At 49.2% G+C, this 22,534-nt stretch overlaps 1 protein-coding gene across 5 annotated transcripts in view; it reads left to right on the top strand.

Moving 5' to 3' along the window:
• The window catches only part of LOC106745134, a 69,177-nt gene that overhangs the window by 16,208 nt on the left and 30,435 nt on the right, over positions 1 to 22,534 (top strand). For 3 of the 5 annotated variants that reach the window (XM_014620435.1, XM_014620436.1, XM_014620434.1), the window contains exons 2-7: positions 6,414 to 6,457; positions 8,744 to 8,834; positions 12,404 to 12,412; positions 15,672 to 15,746; positions 18,779 to 18,998; positions 21,738 to 21,858. In XM_014620435.1, coding sequence (XP_014475921.1) covers positions 6,414 to 6,457; positions 8,744 to 8,834; positions 12,404 to 12,412; positions 15,672 to 15,746; positions 18,779 to 18,998; positions 21,738 to 21,858 — 560 coding nt within the window. The remainder of the gene's footprint in view (positions 1 to 6,413; positions 6,458 to 8,743; positions 8,835 to 12,403; positions 12,413 to 15,671; positions 15,747 to 18,778; positions 18,999 to 21,737; positions 21,859 to 22,534) is intronic. The other 2 variants (XM_014620438.1, XM_014620437.1) reach the window with 1 other exon arrangement.

Raw genomic sequence — 22,534 nt, 5'->3', positions numbered from 1 at the left:
GGGGGGGGGGGGGGGGGGAAAGGAAGGGAAAAAGAGAGACGATATATCGCGCATGTAACGCACGCGAAACGCTTCGTCTTTCATTCTAGATTCTTTCGTGCTCACCGTGCGTTCGTACGACGCGCGGGACAAAGCGCGGCTGATTATACATATCCCGTAATTAAGACTATCAGCGCGAACAACAACGAAGGTGCTTAAATGCAACTGCGATACGGGCTACCTGTAATATGGTAATTTAGTACGGGCGGAATCGCGAGCGCTGCGGCCACACCGGGTGCGCCCTCGGTGCGCGGCACGGAGAGCACGGAAGCGGCGGTCCGAGATAAATCGCGGTGTGAGCTGTGTGGGATGATTAGGCGAACGTGGGATCAGGTTGTGGGTCTACGACTGGCTGCTAGGCACAATTTAGGCACGCATACTACGTTACTATCGTTACACATACAGTTCGACATATCATTCGCAGAAATCGCATATGCATAGCCAAACACATGTGTTCATGTTACCGCAAAGGCACACACGTATCAGACATGCGCCCACACGCGTACGTCCCCTTCCCCCTCCTCTCCCCCCCCCCACACGTACAAGCACACACAAGCACACGGACACACATACATATGTATACAAACACGTACGTAAGGGCGAAATGCCTCTGGTTACCTGCGGCCATTCCCAGTTTTGGATTAACGTGCCGCCGAAACGTGCACGGTAATTACTCGCGCGTCACCTCGCAACGAATCGGCCAATGCGATTGATTTATCGACGTCGCGCATACCACCTTCGCGAGACCCGCATGCATTTCGGACGCTCCGAGCGTTTCCGTATTTTTCATGTTTCGCCAAAAAGAAAGAAATCGTCTATGCTCATCTCCGTTTATCCGCACGGCGTCCCGATAATATCGATTTCGATATTCTCACGATGGTCATTTAACACGTTGATTACCGCAATTGATTTTCGCGTATTGTACGAAAGGTCAGCGGATGATTGCATTACCAAAGGTACGGTAAATCAATGTAATTCGATGCCCGTGTATCTATCATTTCCTTTCACCGACCCTCCACTGGTCATACCAGAGATTTTTTCACTTTCAATCAGTTGTCACGCACAAAAGCGTCGCAATGTAGAGATCAATGACAGTAGAACAATTAAATAAATGCGGAAGATATTAAGTAATGCCAAAAGTCAATTATTTGTAACATTATGTAACACGGCGGTATTATAATTTGTCGCGTATTTTGCTTTTGATTTAGTAATTGAGGTAGAGGAGAATTTATTCACCTTTACTTCCTTCTGAAAGTACACGGGAAAAAAAATGTCTTGCCGGCGCGGCAAATTGTTTGTTACTAAAGTAACAGCAAAAAGATTTGTTTGGGCAGTAAAAAGATTTGTTAGGAATATTAATTTCTGATTATGCCAACGAAATTTTATTGCTGTCGCAACGACGTTCCACTCCGATAGTAAAATTATTCTTTCCGTGTAACAGATCTTTTTGCAGTCGCTGCAGAACATTTTTCTCCGTGTATCCCGCTGTTTCTACTTTTATGTACACTTTTTATTTCTTTCTTCTCGCTCTTTATATAATAACACTGTATCGTGAGTTCCCGTAAATAAAGTTTAACCCTGCTATTCTGTTTGGGTCTATTTGATCCGAAATCATTTTTATTTCCCCGTTACATTTTTACGTGGTTACTGAGCGTTCTGGCATTTCATGACTTTGTTTTATAGCTTAGTTTCAAATCTTCTCAAGTTATGAAATAAAGTCATAAAATGCCAGAACGCTCACCTAAAATCACGCAAAGATGTGACGAGGAAATAAAAGTGATTTCGAGTCAAATAGACCCGAGACGGGACAGCAGGATTAACAGCGACAATATTATTATCACGACGTCAGTAATCGGTGACCATCACGGTGATCAACGTGTTAATGCAACGGCGCATACGAATATCTACCGATCGTGGCTGTATTCGCGCATACATATCGCGGTGGCTCTCGGAATTTCGGCGGTCCTGCTCATTATTATCACGTCTGATTATGCGTCTGATCTTTTACCGCACGGGCACACCCTCTCGTTGTTTGCCTACTTAATCACGAGCCGTGCGCGCACCTGTAACTCCCCCCGCGGAGTTGGCTTTTATGCAAAAGCACGCGCATATCGCATGCATACGTAAGCATCGGATATGTTAGAACGGGCGGACATGTTTGCGCGGGCCACTTCTTCCGACCGCATTAGCTCTTTCGTTCCTTGCTCCATTTCCATTTCCATTAATCACCGCGACAATCGCGACTCCCGCTCGCGAATGCGAAGAGACCGTCTCACGGGAAATCCATTCCCGTGCGGCGTCGCAACGGTTTTTCGGCCGTCGCGTCTCTCCCGGCCGATTGCGATCGTGACGTTTCGCGCACGGTCGCGCCTTTGAATTCGTAAGTCACCCGCCACTGCGGCAAAATTATCAGCTGTACCGGCCGTAATACGCCGCGCACGCAAATAACGCGATCGCCGGCCGGAGGCACGAATTAGAGCGCGATAACGGCTGACGGATCGTTCGCAGCGCGCGTTTCGCGCGACTTTCATCAAATCAACCGAGTCACCGCGAGAGAAAGAGAGAGACCGTCGAAATTCCGACGTCTTATCGTCGCCGGCGAATCGCATTTACATATCACACAAGCGTTGAATATAGCCCATCGCCGGGATACCCCCGTCGATGGCTCTTTAATTACGGCGAGTGAAACGCGCAAAAGCGGAGGAGGAAGCAGGGGGTGAAGCGAGGGAGAGCAAATTATCGCGACGTCCATTAGCAGACGCTTACCAATATTTGACAGTCGTTCGCGGTTAATCGACCGTGAGACCGACTCGCGAGAAAGATAGATAGAAAAAGAGAGGAAGAAAGAGGGAGAAAGAGGGACGTAATAAACGGACGAGAAGGAGCGCATTTTTCATGAATGTTTCCGCGAGGCGCGCGCGTCACAGTCGTTGGTCGCGGGTACACCGGGAAACTGGGCACACAGCAAAGAGCTTTATTGTGAGTGTCCCCTCGACGAGACGACGGCGAAGTTCCGCATAAATTTTTCCGCGCGAGCTCCCGGCACGAGCGTGCGGCAAGAGCGCCGTTCAGAGCGGCTTACTCGCGAGGGTGAATCGACTGTGATCCGACATTCTCGGTATTCGACGGGAATAATATCGAAAATAGAAAATCCACCGCGGTTGGGACCGCGGTGAGAGCCGCGAGGTCTCGACGAGCGGACGCTCCTTAAGTCGCGCACCTGCATATCATCGATATCGTTTCATTGAATGTCACTCATATCATTAACGAACTGGGCGGGCCGAGCGAGCGTGCTCGTCCCCGTCGATCGATGTAGTACAGCGAAGGTTTCTTAAGGCTTCTCAACCTACCTAGCGAATAGCGCCGTCAATTGACGACTAGTGTCTAAGCGAATTAAAGGGAAAATACGTTGTTAAGGCCTAATAGATAACGGTGAAATTCGTTAGAGACTAATAAGCGACACGCGTACATACACATACACATGAACACGTACACTCGGTACACGTTTTGGTTGTTAAGCGAATGCTTATCAGAATTATATTCGCGAAGCGATACTCTATTCCATGTAGATATATATACTATTGAGTTGTACGTATACATATATATATATATATATATATATATATATATATATATATATATACTTCCTCGCCTTCGAGCGCGTCTTGTGAAACGAAAGGTTACGCGGGCGCTCGATGTCACCTATCGATCTTCCGAACGTATTAATGAATTATTACGGTATACACGGCGAGAATCGGCTGATCCGACATATGGCGCCGTCGCGCCGGAATTCCGGCGCGAAATTCGCGAGGAACGAGCTCGCGTCTGATGTCTCCACGGGGCGAAATTTGTGATTTTAGCGACCGCATTCCGCTAATGCGGTTGTCGCGCGCCCGGGCGATATTCACCGTCTCTATATTATGAATAATTAATTCGCGCGCGTATCGTTCCGAATTGCGACACAAAACGTCACTGCGCGGCACGCATTCGACGCTGCGAAATGAAATCTGTTTCCGCTCGCGATAAAGAGACCGCGCGATAGAGACCACCGCTTTTATACGCGATTTTACGCGATTTTACGCGTTTTTTACAAACTGTACTTTTGCCTACTTTTGCACCGACACGTATACGATATTGACCGGCGGCGCGGCGTTTCCAAATCGTTTCATTTCATCCCGACGGCCGGATAATCATTCTCGTTGAACGAAACGTCCTAGTTTGATGGTCCGTCGCGAACGCGCGGAATCATTCGGCGCATCGCGAAGGAGAGAAACGGAAAACGACAGTCGAGCCTTAGCGCGCTGGATTTGCGCGCGCCAACGAGACGCTCTCGAAGGCCACCACTTTGTGGCTAAACGTGAAAACGAAACGAAACTCGTCGTGCTCCAGTGTTGTCTAAGCTTTTTAAGCGAAACAGAGAAACCCCTTTCCGCGAGACTGTTTTACGAGAGAAAGAGAGAACGAGTGATCGTGCGGGAGAGCGAGAGAGGGAGAGGAAGTGGGAGAGAAAGAGATCGTGAGAGAGAGAGAGAAGATGCGTGTGAGAGTGCATGCTGACGAGAGAGAGAGAGAGAGATAGAGAGAGAGAGATTGCGACTCGAGCGAATGCGAGGGAGTGAAATCACGGTGTGACAGAATGCGGAGGAATGCGCGAGCGCGAGAGACAGCGTTAAGGGATGAATATACTTGCGGCTCTGTAACTCTAAATATTTATTACACTTGTTATGCTATCGATAAGTTTATATTGTATCTCTATCGTGACAGAATTTACGAGTATTGTACGTGATATTATATTTATACACGGGCTGTTACACACTCTATCTCCGAAACTTCCATTTTTCACCGCGCGGCCGAGCGAACGAGTCCAGCACGCGAACGGGCGCAGGAAAATAAGACAAGGAAGCGGAAGCGAGGAAGGGATGGAAGAAAAAGCGGAAGAAGAGTAAGAAGAAGAGCAGGAAGAGACTCGGTGGGACGGGGAGGAAACGCGAACAGCGTCCGACGCGACTGCCAACGGATACATCCCTTTCTCGCTCGCCGGAAGTATCGATCAGTCCTCGAGATTTTCCTGTTCCGGGACCGTAGAACCGACGGGTAATTTATTGAGAAAAATCGACGCCGGGGAGCGCGTAGGCCGAGGAGAGCCTGACGCGAGGAGAGGACCGTCGCGCGGTAGGTCGAGACCCTGGGTTCGCGCCGGCAGGGTGCTACACCGGCGGAATTTATCGCGAGCCCGTGGACTCGAGCGAGCGAACGAACGAACGATCGGGCTATGAATCCGACGGCCTGACAGACGACAAAATGCTTCTTCGAGGTCGCCCGCGAGCCGGGCCGAAGGTTGATTAATGGCGACAAGCGAGACGAGAATGGGTTCGACCTGTCCGGCGAACGAGAAAGGAATTAAAGTGGCGGTCTGCGGTTGAACCGGCTGGGTGAAAGAAAGAGAGAGTGAGTGAGCGAATAAGTGAGTGAGTGAGAGAGTGAGAGAGTGAGAAAGAGAGAGAGAGAGAGAGAGAAAGGAAGAAAGAGAGAACGAGGAAGAAAGTACGCTTAGAACGTGTGATGATGCGGCCGATGGAACAATAGACTCAGGGCGGCGAGGAAACTGCAGCCGGTGACGCGGAGGGAGACTAGCCGAGTCGTGAAAAAGGAGGTCGTAATCTAAACCAACCGGTTAGGAAAAAGGGAAGGATAAAGAGGCTAGGGAACTTCGAGAACCGTGTGTGTGCGAGAGGAAGAAAGACAGGGAGGTGGCGAATGAGCCTCTCTGAGAAAACCACCGCGATTGATAGCTTTCTTTCCCCTTTTCCTATTCCGCCGGCCGACGCAGGAAGAACGACGCCGACTGTGGGCTTTTTCTCCCCCCCGCGCGCACGACCCTCGCCGGTTTCCTCCGACGCGTCCTGCTCGTCCTGGCGCGTTCGTAATTCTTCCTCGAGGCTGCTCTCCGAAGTATTTAGGTTTACGACGGTAGAATGACTCAAGGCAGAGCATTGTGCGTGCGCGCGCGCGCGCGGCCACGGAAATTAGAGCGAGAAATTCAGCACGCGGTTTCGCAATATCCATTGTCGGCCGGTTATTAGAATATCCAGCGCGCCGGCATGGAGAACCTTGAATCTCCTCGGAAAGAGAGGGAGAGAGAGAGAGAGGATCGATCTCGCTGTAACGTAACGTTCCCGTACGCCGTCTTTCCGTGGCCGCCGCGCCCCTCACCTAAGACTGCGCGTAAATACGCGAGAAACAATTTCCCTGCGCCCCCGAAACCCCTCCACCCATCCAGATCGTTCGCGCGATCGGCGTCGCGCGCTCTCCATTTACGTTTTTCGAATTGTTACTGAGCTTGTTTTTAATAAACTTGTTTTTTTGTTTGTTAGAACGGCAACGCAACGGCCGGCGAATCTGGTGGACGGGCGAACGGGTGAGTACCGTTGCTTCAATTGAACATTTAATCGCGCACACACATGTCCGTGGTTTTTCTTTCCCTTTTCCCGAAAGCTACTCTCGTGGCTTATCGATTTCACTTTTTAACGCGCTCAAATATTAATGCCACCTGTTCAAAATTGGACCCACGTTGGTGTCTATGTGTGTTTAAAATATGAAAACGTTTTGTTATTTATCAGATCACACGTCACATGAGATATTTTATTGTTTTTTTTTTTTTTTGCGAATCATACATATTAAACGCGAGAATATAAATTACACGGCGGCAGGAGAAATATCTGTGGCTGGTAGGGACGATTCGAGAGAGCTCGATCATTTTTCCGAAGTGTCAAGTGGGAGACGGGCTGAAATCGACGATAAAATTTCGCTCGATCTGTCGTTCGTTACACAGACGCTCCTTCGATAAATTTCCATTTTGAATCGCGCAAACGATGACGAATTTCATGATCTATCGTTTACCTGCGACACCCGATGAAAACTGGACCGCGGATGGATGCTCTTAGGAGACGTTTCTTGAAGTGTTCTCCCTCCTTCCTATCGATTTTTATGTATTTCGGATAAATTGCAGAACGGCTAGAAATAAGAGATACGTTTTTTTATATGTACTTTCTTGCATTTTTACAGAATGAAACGATTCCTCGAAGCTATCTCATATATTTGATCATAAACGAAAATATTTGTAACCTGGAGACGTACGAAAAAAAAAAATGTTTTATACAAAAGTTTCGAGATATCATGTGCTTTATAATTCTGTGCATTGAGATTCTTCGAAAAATTTCATTTTTTTTCGTATCCTTACCTCATTATTTTTAAAAACTTCAAAAATTGTATAAGAATAAAAGTTTAAGAAGATGTCACGTCTAATTCAACTGCATGTAGTAAAACTATTATCCGAAATCGCATTTTTTGGGTACGAGAGAATTGTAGGCGTCACGCTGTATTTACAGACGCGCGTGGACAGACGGAAGGCAGGACAGACGCCGGCTGACCATAGCGTGTCTGTACCTATTTACAACACGGTGTATATGACTCGTATCCCAAAAATATGATCTCGGAAGATAATTATAATGTACATATGTTTAAAAACTTTACAATTCTCATTATACACCGTTGGTGTAATATGGCATAAAATCTTTCGTGATTTTTATCTTTAAAAAGAATTCAAATTTGCGGGAACAATAAGAGTGTAATGTACATATGTTAAAAAATTTTACAACTCTCACGGATCTAAGTGCAACGTTATAAAGTGTATCAAATAGAACTCTCGTCTACGTCTACTTTGTCACATATATCCTTCGCAGTTAATTTTATCGAGTTTCCTTCGTGGGTTTGTTTCTCTTCAACGTGCACGAGAAAGCTCATATTTAAAAAATATCTATTCTTTTACTTCCAGTTGTTTCACGTTTATAGAGTTCATAGAGTTTATCGAGACTTATCGAACTGAGAAAAACACACTTCCAAATGTTTTCCCGTCAGACGTTGAAGAAGCTCGACGTATTTTGCGACGTCTTTTCTTTCCCGAGTCCGAAGCAACCTAGTCTGCAACCTATTGCACGATTCGCTCGTTAAATCGAGCGAGCGTACTCGATGAATTATTTCCGCGAGGAGCGTTTACGTAACGAAGAAACAAATATCCCCTGCGATTTCGCACAAGGCTGGCCCCAGCTCGATACGTCGCCGTGTGCGCGATTTCGTCAGATGTCGAAAGGCCTCGCCTGCGAGGACCGCCGAATATAATTTCATGCCCGCGCTGATTCGAGGCGTGGATTCCCCGGCCTGGGACGTGGGGAGTTGGATCTCCTGAAAACTTCCTAACAAGCGCGAATTTCCATCGCGTACCTTCGCGGATTTTCAGCAGCGCTCTGCGAATCGAGCGCGCGGAGAAATCTCCCCCAAGAACTATGGCTAACTCACCGCTGCAGTTTGATACGAAAGTTCACTTCATTTCCAATCTACGAGGAATCGAGCGCTCCCGAGCTCACCTCCTTCGCTCGCGCTTTATCGCCGGCCGATTCTTTCGACGTCGAATGACAGAGAACGTCCCGAGCTTCCGATTGATCCCGCAGAATTACCCCGGGGACTCGTGATAGTCCCGGCCGGGAGAATTGCACGCCTCTCGAAACGTAATCGCGACGCACGTGTGATATCTCGCAACAGACGTTAATGACGTAACGGCCAAGGGGGAGTGATCGGATCGCGACAGATCGACGGGATCGCGTTTACAGACGTGCGCTGACGTAACATCCGAAATCTTTTGTTACAGACACCCGGGCGACAATCCTTTCTACAGCAACATCGACAGCATGCCGGACATTCGACCGCGACGGAAGTCGATACCGTTGGTTTCCGAGCTGGTAGGTAGCCGTTTGCCCATTAACACCATTCCGCCATTGTCTATCCGCGTATATACATATGTATAAGTACACCGTGTACACACATACATATATGTACATTGCCTGGGCCGTCCATATATACATTCGTCGGAAATAATTACCGATCCGACGAAACGTTCTCGTTGTTGTCGTCATCGTTATCGACGTCGTCTCCGTCGTCGTCATCCCCGTCGTTGTCGTCCTCCTGACTGTTACTCCCTTCCTCGTGACCGTCGTCAAGTCGCCCGGCATGAAGCGAGCGCGAGCCCGGCGCGTTTTCGCTCGGCAGCACGCCACCACGGGTTTGACCTCGCGATCCTCGCGGCGAGATTACGTGACCGGTTGAATTTAATTAATTTGCCCGACTAGCCCCCGGGCCATCTCCGGCGGCTGTTTTACAATTTTAACGCGTACCCGGCGCACGCTTTGAGATCGCATTGTGTGAAACGGCGAAACACTACCGGAATTAATTATCGTACGCGCACTTTTCGCCGACTCGTGCCGAACGCTATGAATTAATACATCCCGCGCGAGAGAGCGTTCACACCGGCGCGTCTTGCCGTTTTCTACCAGCTGCTCCCTCCGACGTATCGAACGTGTGCATCGCGCGTATATATGCGCGCGATGTAGATAGATGTTCTGCTTTTTCGTTCACGTCTCCCGCGCCCCGGGGTCTGCAACTACAGAATGCTCGTGCCGAGAAGCCAAGTGAAATATTATGGACTGGAGAGAACGCGGTAAATCCATTCGCGCGGGACGCCGTTTCGAGTGTCGAAGCGAGATATAAAATATGAACCGATATTCGGCACGCGAGCAATCGGGCGAAAGAGCGAGAGAGAGAGAGAGTTGGAGAGGTATCGATTATGCTAATACACTCGGTTAACCCGACGATCGCGCACTACCATTCGATGCGGCTATGTTTGTTTTATCGTCTTCTCCCGGGGAGAAGGCCGCGGCCTCGCCGGCGCCGTCTCTTCCATTCACTTCCCGCGGATTTCGCCGACTCAAGCGTAAATTATAAATTATAACCGCGGCAAATTACACTCGGGACTTAATTAGTTTTTTCCTCCGACCGAGAAACTCTCTCCCTCTCGAACGCGTAGACGCGACGGTCTCTTCCTCCTCCCTCCCGACTGCGCCTCCACCTCGTGAGACGACGGCGGCGACGACGACGAGAGCCTAAAGTACCTTCGTCGCGAGATCTAACTCTGTGTGTCGCGCACGACGCATCCGAGGATTCGCGCTCCTCGAGGTAGAGGAAGAAGAATAAGGAGACGAAGAGGAGACGGCTCTCTGACGAAATTGAGAGAGAGCGTTCTCGCACAACGAGACGAGGCGAAGCGTGCCCTCGGATGCGCCTCGTGCGCCGAACGTGTCATGACCTAATTGCGTGTTTTACGTTTCAGTGTTACCGTCGTTTTCCGCGACGAATCGAATTGCCAATTTTTTTTCTCGAATAACAAACGAAGCCATCGCAACGCGCCAGGCGATCGAACCTGCCGGGATATTCTTCCCCCGTGTGTTCTCCGCTTTCCACCCCCCGCCTGATCCTTTCTCAACGGACATCTACGTCCGTCTACTTAATCGCTCGCGAAATACATTCGCCGCGAGGCAAAAAGAAACGAGAGAATACGACGAGAGTTAATTCGCCGAACGCGCGGTTATCGTCGCGGCGATCGAAGTTTCATCACCCCACCGCGGAATTTCATAATCGTCAGCCGATGAGGGTGGCGCGAGATTGATATTCGCGACCGGTTTTTCGAGCGGGCCGCTTTTAGCCGCGAGAGCGATCTCCGTGTACGGAAATAGCGGGGGTCGCTGTTTGAAATTCGGATCGGCAAACCTCGGGGATTTATTCCGCCTGTGTCGCGCGCGCAGGATGCAAGCGTGTGCGAGCGCGGCACGAGCGGATCCTTTCGTGGCGAGAATCGTTCTCCTGGAAGCGTAGTCGAGGCCGATGGCGGCCTCGCCATGGCGATCGTCGTACGACGGACTAAGACCGGACGGGGAAATTGCGCTTGATTTGCGAGAGAAATGCAAAACGCGACTATCCCGGGTATCTCGTATTAAAGCGTAAAATTCTCTCTCTTTCACGGACGCGTCCCGCATACTCTATTTATCTCAATTATCGTTGCGCGCGCGCGTGCTACCGATGATGATAAAAACGCCCCGCCTACGTCACGGATGCCGTGCTGCGACGTGCAGCGGATGCTTGCGTGTGCAACTAGTGCGTGATATTTTAAATGAAATTCTTAAGTAGTTTATCGATCGAGCGCACCCTCGTCGGCGGGGGGGGGAAGCCGCTGGGCCGGATGGGGATAAGTGTGTCGCATAGAGCGTGATTTAAGTCTACCAAGGGAAGAGGAGAGGGGAGACGCTGAGAAAACGAGACATTGACGATAGAAAGCGCGAGATCTCGTCGGGTCGAAATTAAAATGATTGAAAGAGAAAACCGAATACGCGAGCCGCAGTCGAGATCGATCGGTCGCGGGCCGCGCGCTCCTCGATGACGCTCCGCATTCCGATTAACGTAGATACGCGGAATCTCGTTGAGACTCTCCGCCACGTGGTGAATTTGTTACCCGGTGTTTTGGGAAACCCACCGATCTACCTTCTCTCGTCCACCTCTATTCCTTCATCTCACGAGTAGAGTGTCGCACTCTCCACCCTTCCTGAGTATAAATACCCTCGGCCCCGATACCCTCTTTAGATACCGTAATCCGATGTCTGTCTACCCCCCCGTATATGTTTAATGTTAACAGTTTTATATATACAAACATATCTATATATATATATATATATTTATATATATATATATAATTGTTGTGTATCTCGTATACAACTCGGACCCTATGAAGCCTCCGACGTGAGATATATAAATATATATCTCCATGTAACGTCATGTCGCGCGAGAGGGAAATCGTCCAGGCGGTCCGTGAAAAGCGCGGAAAGATTACTGGGTTATAACCGCGGTGCGTTCGCGATAGCGGCCGGAAAAATTGCGGCGACGAGCCATGCCGCCGGCATCACCGTCGAGCGAAAATTGACTGACCGCACGTGAAACGCGATTATCGCCCAATAATTTCGCCCATTCAGATACATCACGGAGATATAAATTCCCGGGACGCAAATTATCGTTGTCGCGCGCACCCGACGCGACACCGCGGCTCCTGTTACGCGTTTCGCCACCTTTTTATGCGAGGAGGCGGGAGCCCGCGAGTCTCGCATTCTCGCGTCGCGAGTTCCGCTCTTTGTCTCTCCGTGATGTGACGATCGGTCCTAATTAACGTCCATTAACATCGTCTTTGTTGTCAATCTTGTGTCTAAATTAGTTTCAATTATATCCGGAACGTAATTATAAAAAAAAAAAAGAAAAAGAAAAAAGAAACAAGAAAAATTGCAAGTGACACACGTACTAACCGGCATATAATGCTATTTTCTCTGTTTGTTCTCTGTGGCGCCCGTTGTTGTATCCACCTGAACACCTGAAAAAAACAAAACCACTCACTGAAAAAAAACCTCTCAAAAAATCTCAAAAACTCTACCTCCAGGTCTTGAAGGTACTAATTAAATGCCTCCTTAGCCAAATCGATTGATTGCTTGTTCGAACGTTTTTGCATGCGCAATTCTTTCTCATTTGGACTTCGTTCGCACCAGCTAACGTTAACACCGTTACTTTGGAGAATTTCGATTTCTCTTTCTTGCTCGTTCCACACTGCTTATGACTCCTGTCTCTTCCCCCTCAGTTACTCGTTGTCCGTTATTTTTTTCTTCTCCTTCCTTTATCTCTCCTCGCTCTCCTTTCGTTTTTTTCCCCTTTTTTTTCTCATTTCGAATGTATCTAAAGTTCAGACACGCGCGTCCTTTTTCCGCCGATGATCCCGCCACCGTGACGGCGACGTGCATGCCTTCTCATTGCGATTCGTTGAGAGCCGCGCGCCTTCCACCTTCTCGACGGGGCTGGAATCAACGCCGCGGAAACTTTTTGATTACATCTCTAATTTGATACGAGCCCGTTACGCGTGTACCACTCGTTAGCTGATAGAAGTCAGAGTAATTTCGTTATTCGCGGGACATGCAATTTCTATTTTCCGAATAAAATATCGAGTGCGAGGGAACGGCATGTCGGGTCTCCAGCGACTCGTTAAATTGAACTGGCTCCGGGTGTTTCGATCCGTATAATTAAAGACCAGCGATGTTTGCGCTTCAACGAGACGCATTGTTGTCGTGCTTTTTAATGGCTTACTCGTTACTTTGTATTTCGCATGTGGATGTATAAATTACATGCCCGATAAGGGGGAAAGGGAGAAACGGAGAGAGAGGGGAAAAATTGGTGTGCATTACGTTGATGGATCGTCGAACTAAATTCTAGAAGAATAATCGGGCTATCGTATTTTTTTCCTTTTCCTCTCCCTCTCTCTCTCTCTCTCTTTCTCGCGTGCGCTTTAACTTAATCTGCGATCACCCAGCGATTACTGCTAATCTCTCTTTCTCTCTCTCTCTCTCTCTCTCTCGGAATAGAAGAAGCGATCGGTCCCATCAGATAATGATTTTCTTCCATCTTAAACCGGTTATCTCTTTCTCTCGGCTTGCATGCGGAATCATCCGCCGTTCCGATCATCGATATTTATCGCACGAGTGTCTTGGGTTTAGCTGTGGTAGTGATACGTGTTGCGAATAACGGGGAGAAATATTGGGTAGCTGTAAGTAGATGTTTCGCCGATGGCGGAGTTTAAAGGCAATTCGTTTAAAACGAGAGCTCCCTTTGACGCCGATCCTTCCTCCGTTTTTCTCACGCTCGTTCGTTCGTTCGTTCGCAACGCTACCCCGACAGGAAAGCGGTGCGAGAGAAGCGAAGTGTGGGAGGATGGGCGCCGACGATATCGTTAAGAAATGACATCACTCGGGACTCGCAAGAGAGGCGAGATTGAATTGCCACGGTGCGCCCCGCGCGACTTGTCGTCGCGACACCGCGTCCTTTTCTTCCCGATCGAGGGTCGACCAACGCCCGATAGAGAAACGGAAGGGAAATAAAAGTAGAAATACAATAGCGCGACGATCGCGCCGGTTATAGCGAGCGATAAAAGAGAGATTAGCGCGTGGGCACGCGGAATTAACGTCTGATCATCGGGACGAAACAATGGCGCGCGTGGCATGGTTCGCGGGGGCCCCGTGCATAATATCTTAATTGAAATCTATGCTAACTACAAATCCTATGGCGTTCCGCATCTATCAGACGCCATAAGCTAATTGGATTAGATTTTCTCTCGGTAGAGACTCTCACCCGCTCTATCTCTCTCTACCTATTTATCTTTCTCCGTCTTCCTCTATCTACTTATCTTTCTTCGTCTTCCTTTCTCTTTATCTCTCTCTCTCTCTCTCTCTCGCTAGCTTCTCTTCTCTCTGCCCGTCTCTCCGGTTCTAATTTCTCCCGGCCTTGTACAATATTACGCGCGGCATTACATACACGCGCGCGCGTTTCCAATCGAACATGTAAATCCACCGTCGCCGCGTGGAGGCCGCTCGACCTTATTAAGCCGGGTCGACCTCTGATTAGCCTCTCTCGTACAATTTCCGTCTTGGGTATCTCGAGATACAGCAGCCTATAATCCAGACGTTCGAGATCAAGAGATCTTATTAGTGGAGCTGACACGATACTGCGAATTCCGAATACGTTGACCGGCGCGCGTTAAATTCCCACGGATATGAGGGTATAATCGCAGTGCACGTATTAGCTTTCGCAAATATTTGCGCGCGCGAGCGAACGAAAGCGGGCGGGCGGGGGAGGGGGAGGGGGTAATGATACGTTCGTAAAATATGCTCAAACGCGTGGTCAGTAGCTGCACACGGAACAAGTCATTAAATTTGTAACGCTCGCTCGCTCGCTCTTGTCTAGATACGTAAATGTCACACGACTATATAAGTCTTCGTGTTAAATATAGAGAATCCGGAAAGAGCCTCCTTTAACATTTGCAATACAATTTTCTGGACACAGGTTCGCCTCGCGAATGGCCGTGGTGTATGTATACATGAGTCGCACTTACACTCGCTTCATGAAACTTGTAAATAGAAGTTGGACCTCATCGATATTTCACTTGGCATGGGAAACTGTAACGTCACACCGCTTCCTTCACGTCATAAGATTTTCCTACCTCGGCTTTTGATCCTTCTTCCGTTCGTTCGTTCCTTCGTACTTCTCCTTCTTTTTCTTATTTTCTTCTTTTCTCCCTCCATCTCGCAAGTTTTCACGATGTCGTCACGGCAATTTAGTCTCGATGTGAACTCGCTTCTTAGGAACTGTACTTCGTGTATACTTTGACTATAAGGATATATATATATATACATAAACATTTATTTTATTATATATTATTATATATCGCTCTTGAATATATTTTTTATATATTGCATCATTTTCTCTCGTCGCACGTATAAGAGACAGTCTCTCGTCGTGCCGTTCCACTATTGCTCTGACTCGTGAGCAATCACGTTTTGATCTCAATGTCAACGGATATATTTGTAAATAACACCTCACGAGAACTTCTTCTTCTCTTGGTCACTTTTGTTCCTCCACCTTTCTCGATTTTCTTTCTTCCTCTCATTTCTTTATTCTGTGCTATTCTTCTACCTTTTTCTCTGTCTCACTTTTTCTTCCTGCCTTTCTCTCTTTCTCTCTCTCTCTCTCTCTCTCTATCTTTTTCTCTCGCTCTCTATTTTCCTTTCAGTTTCTCAGTCCCAGGACTTTATCATGGCCTATAAAATAGAGAGACTGGAAGGTGTCGCTCGATTGTCAGTTACACATTAATTCTTATCTTTTCTCAGACCATGGCGGCGACGAAGAGGAACGCTGGCCTTACATCCGCCGTGCCTCGAGCGACGCTGAACGACGAAGAGCTGGTAAGGACTTGCCCTTTAATCACTATACTTCATCATCGCCACTTCGCGTCAACGGCTAATAAACCGAGAAGAAACGTGTTTACCCCGACGCGCGAGCTGCGGAGGGTTTAGCTACCGTGCCACCCCGTTGGTATTTAAGTACTTTTTACAAAAAGAAGACGTTCTAGCGGCACTTTTCACCGTATATCGGCTGTATCGCGCGTGAACAAAGCGACGACGAACGTAAATCACGAAGCTCGGACTTTTCTTTTCTCGTCTTTACGTGCGATAACGTAACCCTGAAGCCAGCTCCCCCGAGGAGAGGTCGTGACGATCGTGCGCAAGAAAAAAGGTCAAGTTCGAGGACGAAAGTACAGAGACACGCGCGTCCGGTTCGATCCGCGCGAGCTGTACGATCGAGGTGTTAAAGGTGTTAACGTCGACCGAGGAGAAGAGACACGAGTCACGTGTCTCTTCCTCTCTTCCCCTTTGTATCTCAGACGGGCGTGTTAGGTCGCACGTCATTTAATTTTAAGTCTTCAATGCCGGCGAGATCCGCCCCGAAGGGGCTCGATTTTTAACCATTGGACTCTCTTTTCTTTTCATACGAAACGTGCTGCATTTTATCCTCATTTCCACGCTATTTTCTTTCACGTAAGTGTGGCCCACATGAGCCTGTTTCTGCTCTTTCTTTCCTTTTCTCTATCTATCTCTCTACTCTGTGTCTCTATTTATATTACTTTGGAGCAACGCGTAGCAGCGTGACTTAGTGTAAAATACATTAGCGGCTAGGATAAAACACGTGAATGTGTGTTTGTGTGTGCGTGCGTGTGTGTGTAGGTGGGTGGGTGCCCGCGCGAACGAGCGCGCGCGCAACCACGTACGCGGGAGGCGCGTGCACGCGGACACGTGTCGCACGTGCTGATCGTATACACGCGTGTGTACGTGCACGTACCCATTAAGTGGGAAAGTATTGGTCGATACATCAAGCTCGCACACACACACACACACACACACACGTACGTACACGCGTGAGGACACACATAGAGAACGCCCGTAGGGATCTTCGCGAAGTATCACGGCAGAGGGTACCGTGTCAGAGAGAAATAGCTAGGCTAGTGCCAGGAGTTTCCGATCCCTGTGACGTCGGATGTTCCTCGTGTATCGAATAACTGGTGTCCTTTTCCAAGGCACTTTGACGCACTCGCGTGACACGCGGTAACGAGATATTTCGGGGACCCTCGATTTGTTTAAACGATTTATTTACGCCTGACGTATCCGTGACTCGGCCGATGTAACAAGCGATTCTCGCCGAACGTCGCGCGGTAAATATGAGCGCGATCGCGTCGTACGCTTTTTCCCTCGGAACTCGCTCGGCTGTCCGCCCGACGGCAGGAAAGATGCCGGCGAGGTGAAACCGCAGCTATTTTCTTACGTCAGCTTGCGAAGCGGACGTCGGCAAGCGGGCCGCGCGGATTTTGAAAGATTGATGCACCGGAGGAACATACCGAACTCACACGTTACTCCCATAGTGCTTTTTAGCGGATCGATGCTTTTACACCCCCGCGCGCTCTCTATCTCTCTCGCTCTCTGCCCGGATAGCACGACATCTAGAAAACGCGCGCTCTCTCTCTCTCTCTCTCTCTCCTTCCCTCCCCTCCCCCCCTCACTCTTTTTCTGCTTCTCCTCTTCCATGTGCGGGACCTTGCGAGGAGAAAAAGGAACAGGAGGAAGATGGAAAGAAAAAATGTGTCCCGAAAAAAGTGAAAGAGAGATAGCGCGTGAAAATTCTAGATGTCCGATATCAAACGTGACGGAATGATCTCTTTACGATCGTGAGAAGCTCGTGTACGTATGCTCGCGAATATAGGTGATCCTAGGTGATCCCTTCAAGCATGAAAGAGAGATACCCCGCCGAACGGAAGAAAACGCTAGAGAACGCTTTCGAAAACCGCCGAACGACGAGAGAGTCATTCTTCTTGTTTTCGAGCGGCATACGCGGGAGTAGATGCCGGGAGGTCACTTAAAAAAGAAACAACGCCTCTTAGCGTATCAGTTCGCTTCGCTGTCGGTACTTCGCACACGGGACCTTCCGTAAAGAAAAGACTAAGAAAAAAAAGAAAAAAGAGACTTGAGTATGCTATGGTTTGCGCGCACTTTCGAATCGAGTATGCGAGCAAGAGATCCAAAAAGCACGATGATCCCCGATTAACGAGCGAGTACATACGTACATATATCGACTTAAAGAGAGACTTGGCGAACATTCGGACGTACGAGAGAGGGGAATGAAAATCCTTCGGTTCTCTGCTTGAAATGCGCAATTTTAAATCGAAGCCGGTAGGCACTTCAAAGGAACCCAAACGAACGAGCTGCTCGAGATCGATTGAAATAATACGGTGCAAGTAGCAAGTTGAGAGAGCAATTTGCTTAAAAGGTCGGAATTGAGTGATCGAGAGCGATCTCATTTTTCTCAATCAGAAATGACCTCGCTGATAGATACATGTATATAATATGATTCCCGGTATGTATAATTCGACATCGCTTGTCGATTTTTCATATACAGCGCGGCTAATAGAATTTTAGACCGACCGCTACCGCGGTCGTGATTCTCTCGTTTATTCGCGAACGTCGCGGACGGCACATTCATCCGTTCGCGGTAAACGCGAGGGCGGGGAAAGGAATATCCGCTGAATAAAATCAGGGGAAATTGTGTGAAAACGCAAGACCCGAGACGCGCTTGGCAATCGATCGCGCGAATCGAGAGGACTCGAGGAGAATCGAGAGATTCGACGTAGCTTTAACCGGACGGCAAAGAATAAACCGTTCCCGACGTCGAGAGAAAGTGAGAGACATCATCGTCGTCGTCTCTGTCGCGTAAGTCGCGCGATGTTAACTTTCACGAGCGGAGAACCGAAGTAGAAGAGCGAACGAGTGTTTGTTTGTTGCGCAAAAACTCGCTCGCGTCTGCCAAGTCTCCCGTCGTCTCCTTCGCGTCCGACTTCGAGCGCTGCGATTTTTAACGGCGATGCATTCGCTCTATCGTACACCCGCAGAAGATGCACGTGTACAAGAAAACCCTGCAGGCGATGATCTACCCGATATCCTCGACCACCCCTCACAATTTCGTCACCTGGACGGCCACGTCGCCTACCTACTGCTACGAGTGCGAGGGTCTGCTCTGGGGCATCGCTCGGCAGGGGGTGCGATGTATGGAGTGCGGTGTCAAGTGTCACGAGAAGTGCAAGGACCTCCTGAACGCCGACTGTTTGCAGAGTGAGTAATAACGTCAGACCTTTTACGTTCCGCGTACGGTCGCGTTCAGTTGCCGCGGTCTCGGTGTGAAATTTCGATGAGACGTCTCCGATGAAATATCGGCTCTGTCCAAAATGTTCGATTCAACTTTCAAGTGAAATTTAACTCATAAATTTAGCTCCCGCTTCATTGCTATGGAGGATATTCATTCATCCGCCAAATATCATAACTGTTTCTCTCTCTCTCTCTCTCTCTTTCTTTCCCTTTATGAGTTTTCACCTAACGTGGAAGATTGCCGGCGCTGGAGAATGCAGAAGATTGAAGTGAACTTCTCGGGACTGATTCAAAATATAATTATGATACTTTTAATAATTAATTTTTTCATTTCACTTATTGATGAAAATTGATCGACCAAGCTCGATTATTACGTAAAACAGGCTCCTTGGGGAAAGTATCCAGCAAAGTAACATTATTAATTACAGTAAGATTCCTCCGCGGAGTCGATGACGTCGTCTTAAGTAAATTAGCTCGTCCCACGAAGTGTCATCGCGCGTATTTTCGTACCCATTGTAACGAAACGGGGCAAACGACGGGCTTGCTCGAATTTGAATCGAACGCTTCAGAGAGCCACTCGAGAAATATAGGCGTGATTTCTCACAAAGTCGACTCGAGTGTTCGAAATTGTACGGCGTTATTGTTTCGTCGGGGACAGTGATAGAGGCATCCCGAGGATTCCGCTCCGTCGAAATCTCGGAGGCTACGTTTCGCCGCGCGATAAGTCACCATAATTAAGAGCTTCGAGATCCGTCCATTAACGAGCGGGCAGTAATAAAATCGGGATCCCCGGAGGAAAGGGACAAGAACCGAACAGGCGAGCGAGGCCGAGAAGGGCGAACCCCGAGATTCGTTAAACGGAGATTAGAGAGTGAACGAACGAGCCCGGGTAAACGGACATGCACTCAAACGACTATTTTCCCTGCTTCTTGCGACCGTCTCTCCTCGCGACCGTCACTTTGGAACAAATTAATAATTAATTACCGTCGTATTAGACACACTTCGACGTCTGTCGATCGCTTCTTGCGACACGCCCGGCCGGCCGTTATTTCCGTCCTCCGACGCGTCGTCTTGTCAATAAACGGATGTTATTCTCGTCTCGTAAAATCGATTTATCGCGGATTGTTAGGTATCATGATTGTTGGAACGCGCGCGCACGGACGAACATGAAATTGTTACGGATCGGCCACACGTTGAAAGAACTTTTCGCGAACTTTTCGCGCACATAAATCCACTTCGCCCGCTTTTTCGGCCCAATAAAATGCCGGCCAACGACGCGGCAAATTTTATAAACCGTTCCGATGCTCCGGCGGCGCGATCGGGAAGCAACGATGACACCTCCTCTCCCCCTTAATACCCGGCCCCACGCGTTCATCAGATTTTCAATTTGATCCCAGGCGGGATCCTCCCATTCTCCACGGCGGTATATATCCCTTCTCGTCTGGACACTATTCGCTATCGATTTGTGTAGCGCCCCCGGACTAATGATTCCAATCCTCCTCTCGCCCCCCGGCTGCCCCGGATCCGTGCCCGATAAAGTTTCTTTCCTTGATCGGACAGTCCGCGATTAATTTACAGCCTCTCTCTCTCTCCCTCGCTCATTGCCTCCCAGCCGCCGCCACTGCGCCACAGTTCGCCTCGTAATTCCGTTCTCGATTAATTCCCACTCATACACCGCCGACTGTTGTAATTCCGATGTACCGGGTGTCCCCCCGAGGACGATCCCGGCACGTTGCATTCTGCGTTTATCTTTCCCTGCTTTCCATCCTTTCCCCGGTGTGAAACCGCTCGTTAACCGAGCCGACGCGCCGGCGGATAATCGAGCGGAATCGATGGCCGCGGCGAGAGTCGCCGGTGCGCGGAATTGTCTCGCTCGCCTGGAGCTCTCGCTACGAAACCGACACCTACGATCGTGTTTCGTCATACTGAATCGCGCGGAAAGCTACCCGTGCCGTCAGCCCCATGCGCATTTAACGTATCTGATGTCCGCAGGTTAATACGGTAATCAAAATCGACGCGACTATTACGCGACTCGCGGTAACACACGGCCGTCTATTATCGCTACGCGCGATACGTGTCATGTCTTCCAGTTTGTGTGCAACTTTGCGAAACGCAACACCGGCCGTTAGATGGTGTTACGATATTAACGGCGATTCAGGGGCTGATACCCGAGCGTGAAAACATACGGTATTACTCGTCGATCGACGCGAATGATACGCGGAATCACGTTCTCGCACCCCCGGCGAGACGGTATGAAATTCTGGCCCCGGGTAAAAATCCCAATGTTTCCTCTCTATTTTTTTTTTTTATTTTAATTGCAAGCGCTTTATCAATAATATCATTCGGCATGCGTTGAAAAATAACGCGCAGGTAGCGCTATCACGCCGGGTCGTATAGTAAATCTTCTTTACTTTAGAAATTTATTTTTTCCCCTCCGCCTCTCTCCTTCCCTCCCTGCCGTTCTATTTCCGATCGAGATAAAATATTTTGTCGGCGCTCTCTCGCGTCGAAGCGATCGAAAAATAATCTACAATCGATAATCCGATTTTAATATTTAACTGGGAATTTGTTTATTAATGTAGCGCTAACGACGCGTCGAAATACCGACGCGCAGATCCGCGAACAATCGCGAACGCCTATTGTGGTAGGCGCGTTCCCATCTTCGTACCCTCGTATTTCAATTCAATTATCTGTCGCTTTTCGCAGGGGCGGCTGAGAAAAGCTCGAAACACGGCGCCGAGGACAAGGCGATCAGCATAATCACGGCGATGAAAGAGCGGATGAAGCAGAGGGAGCGCGAGAAGCCGGAGATCTTCGAACTAATCCGGTGAGTGTCCGCTTACTGCCCGCCTCGCCGCAGCTTTCCTCTTCTCTACTTTTGTCACAGTGCCACGACGTTGTCAGAGCGTCACGACGAAGTCGTCGGTCGCGACGAAACGACGCATGTTGTTCGGAGCGCATCGTCGGTCCGCCTGTCTGCCGACGGTTCGAGGACGAGCGAGAGCAAGCGCGTCGATCGAAACGACGCTAAAGTTCGATCAAGACGCGATTTACCGGCCGTCCGTCGCCACTGCCTCGCTATTTTCGGATTGGCGTGTCTACCGGCCGAAATCGATGACACACGATCGCTGCACACATCGTTGCGTCCGTACGAAACTGCCTCGAGGAGAAATATTTCATGTCGCCTCGGACTCTCGGCCGAGACGGACGTTCAAAGCCGTCCTTTTAATCGCGGGACAATTAAAGACCGCCGCTGAATAATTGTCCGCCTCCCCTTTTCATTCGGGACTCGTCCGAGTTCCGCGGTCGAGTCGAGCGATTAAATCGCGAGACTCGTGGGAAGAGACGCGTTATATCGCGTATAAAAACGGAAAATCCGACGATCTCTCGTACGCGGGAAACCGTTGCGGCGCGGGACAGCCGCTTCGCTTCGGGAATATCGACGCGTCATGACACACCCCGGGGGATAACGCTTGGAACAATGCCCTCCCCCCCCCCCCCCC

This window comes from Dinoponera quadriceps, unplaced genomic scaffold (assembly GCF_001313825.1).
Source record: "Dinoponera quadriceps isolate SergipeBrazil2010 unplaced genomic scaffold, ASM131382v1 scaffold1425, whole genome shotgun sequence".
Classification (NCBI taxonomy): Eukaryota; Metazoa; Arthropoda; class Insecta; order Hymenoptera; family Formicidae; genus Dinoponera; species Dinoponera quadriceps.
Note: the sequence above shows the minus strand (reverse complement) of the source record. Positions and strands in the feature narration are given on the sequence as shown.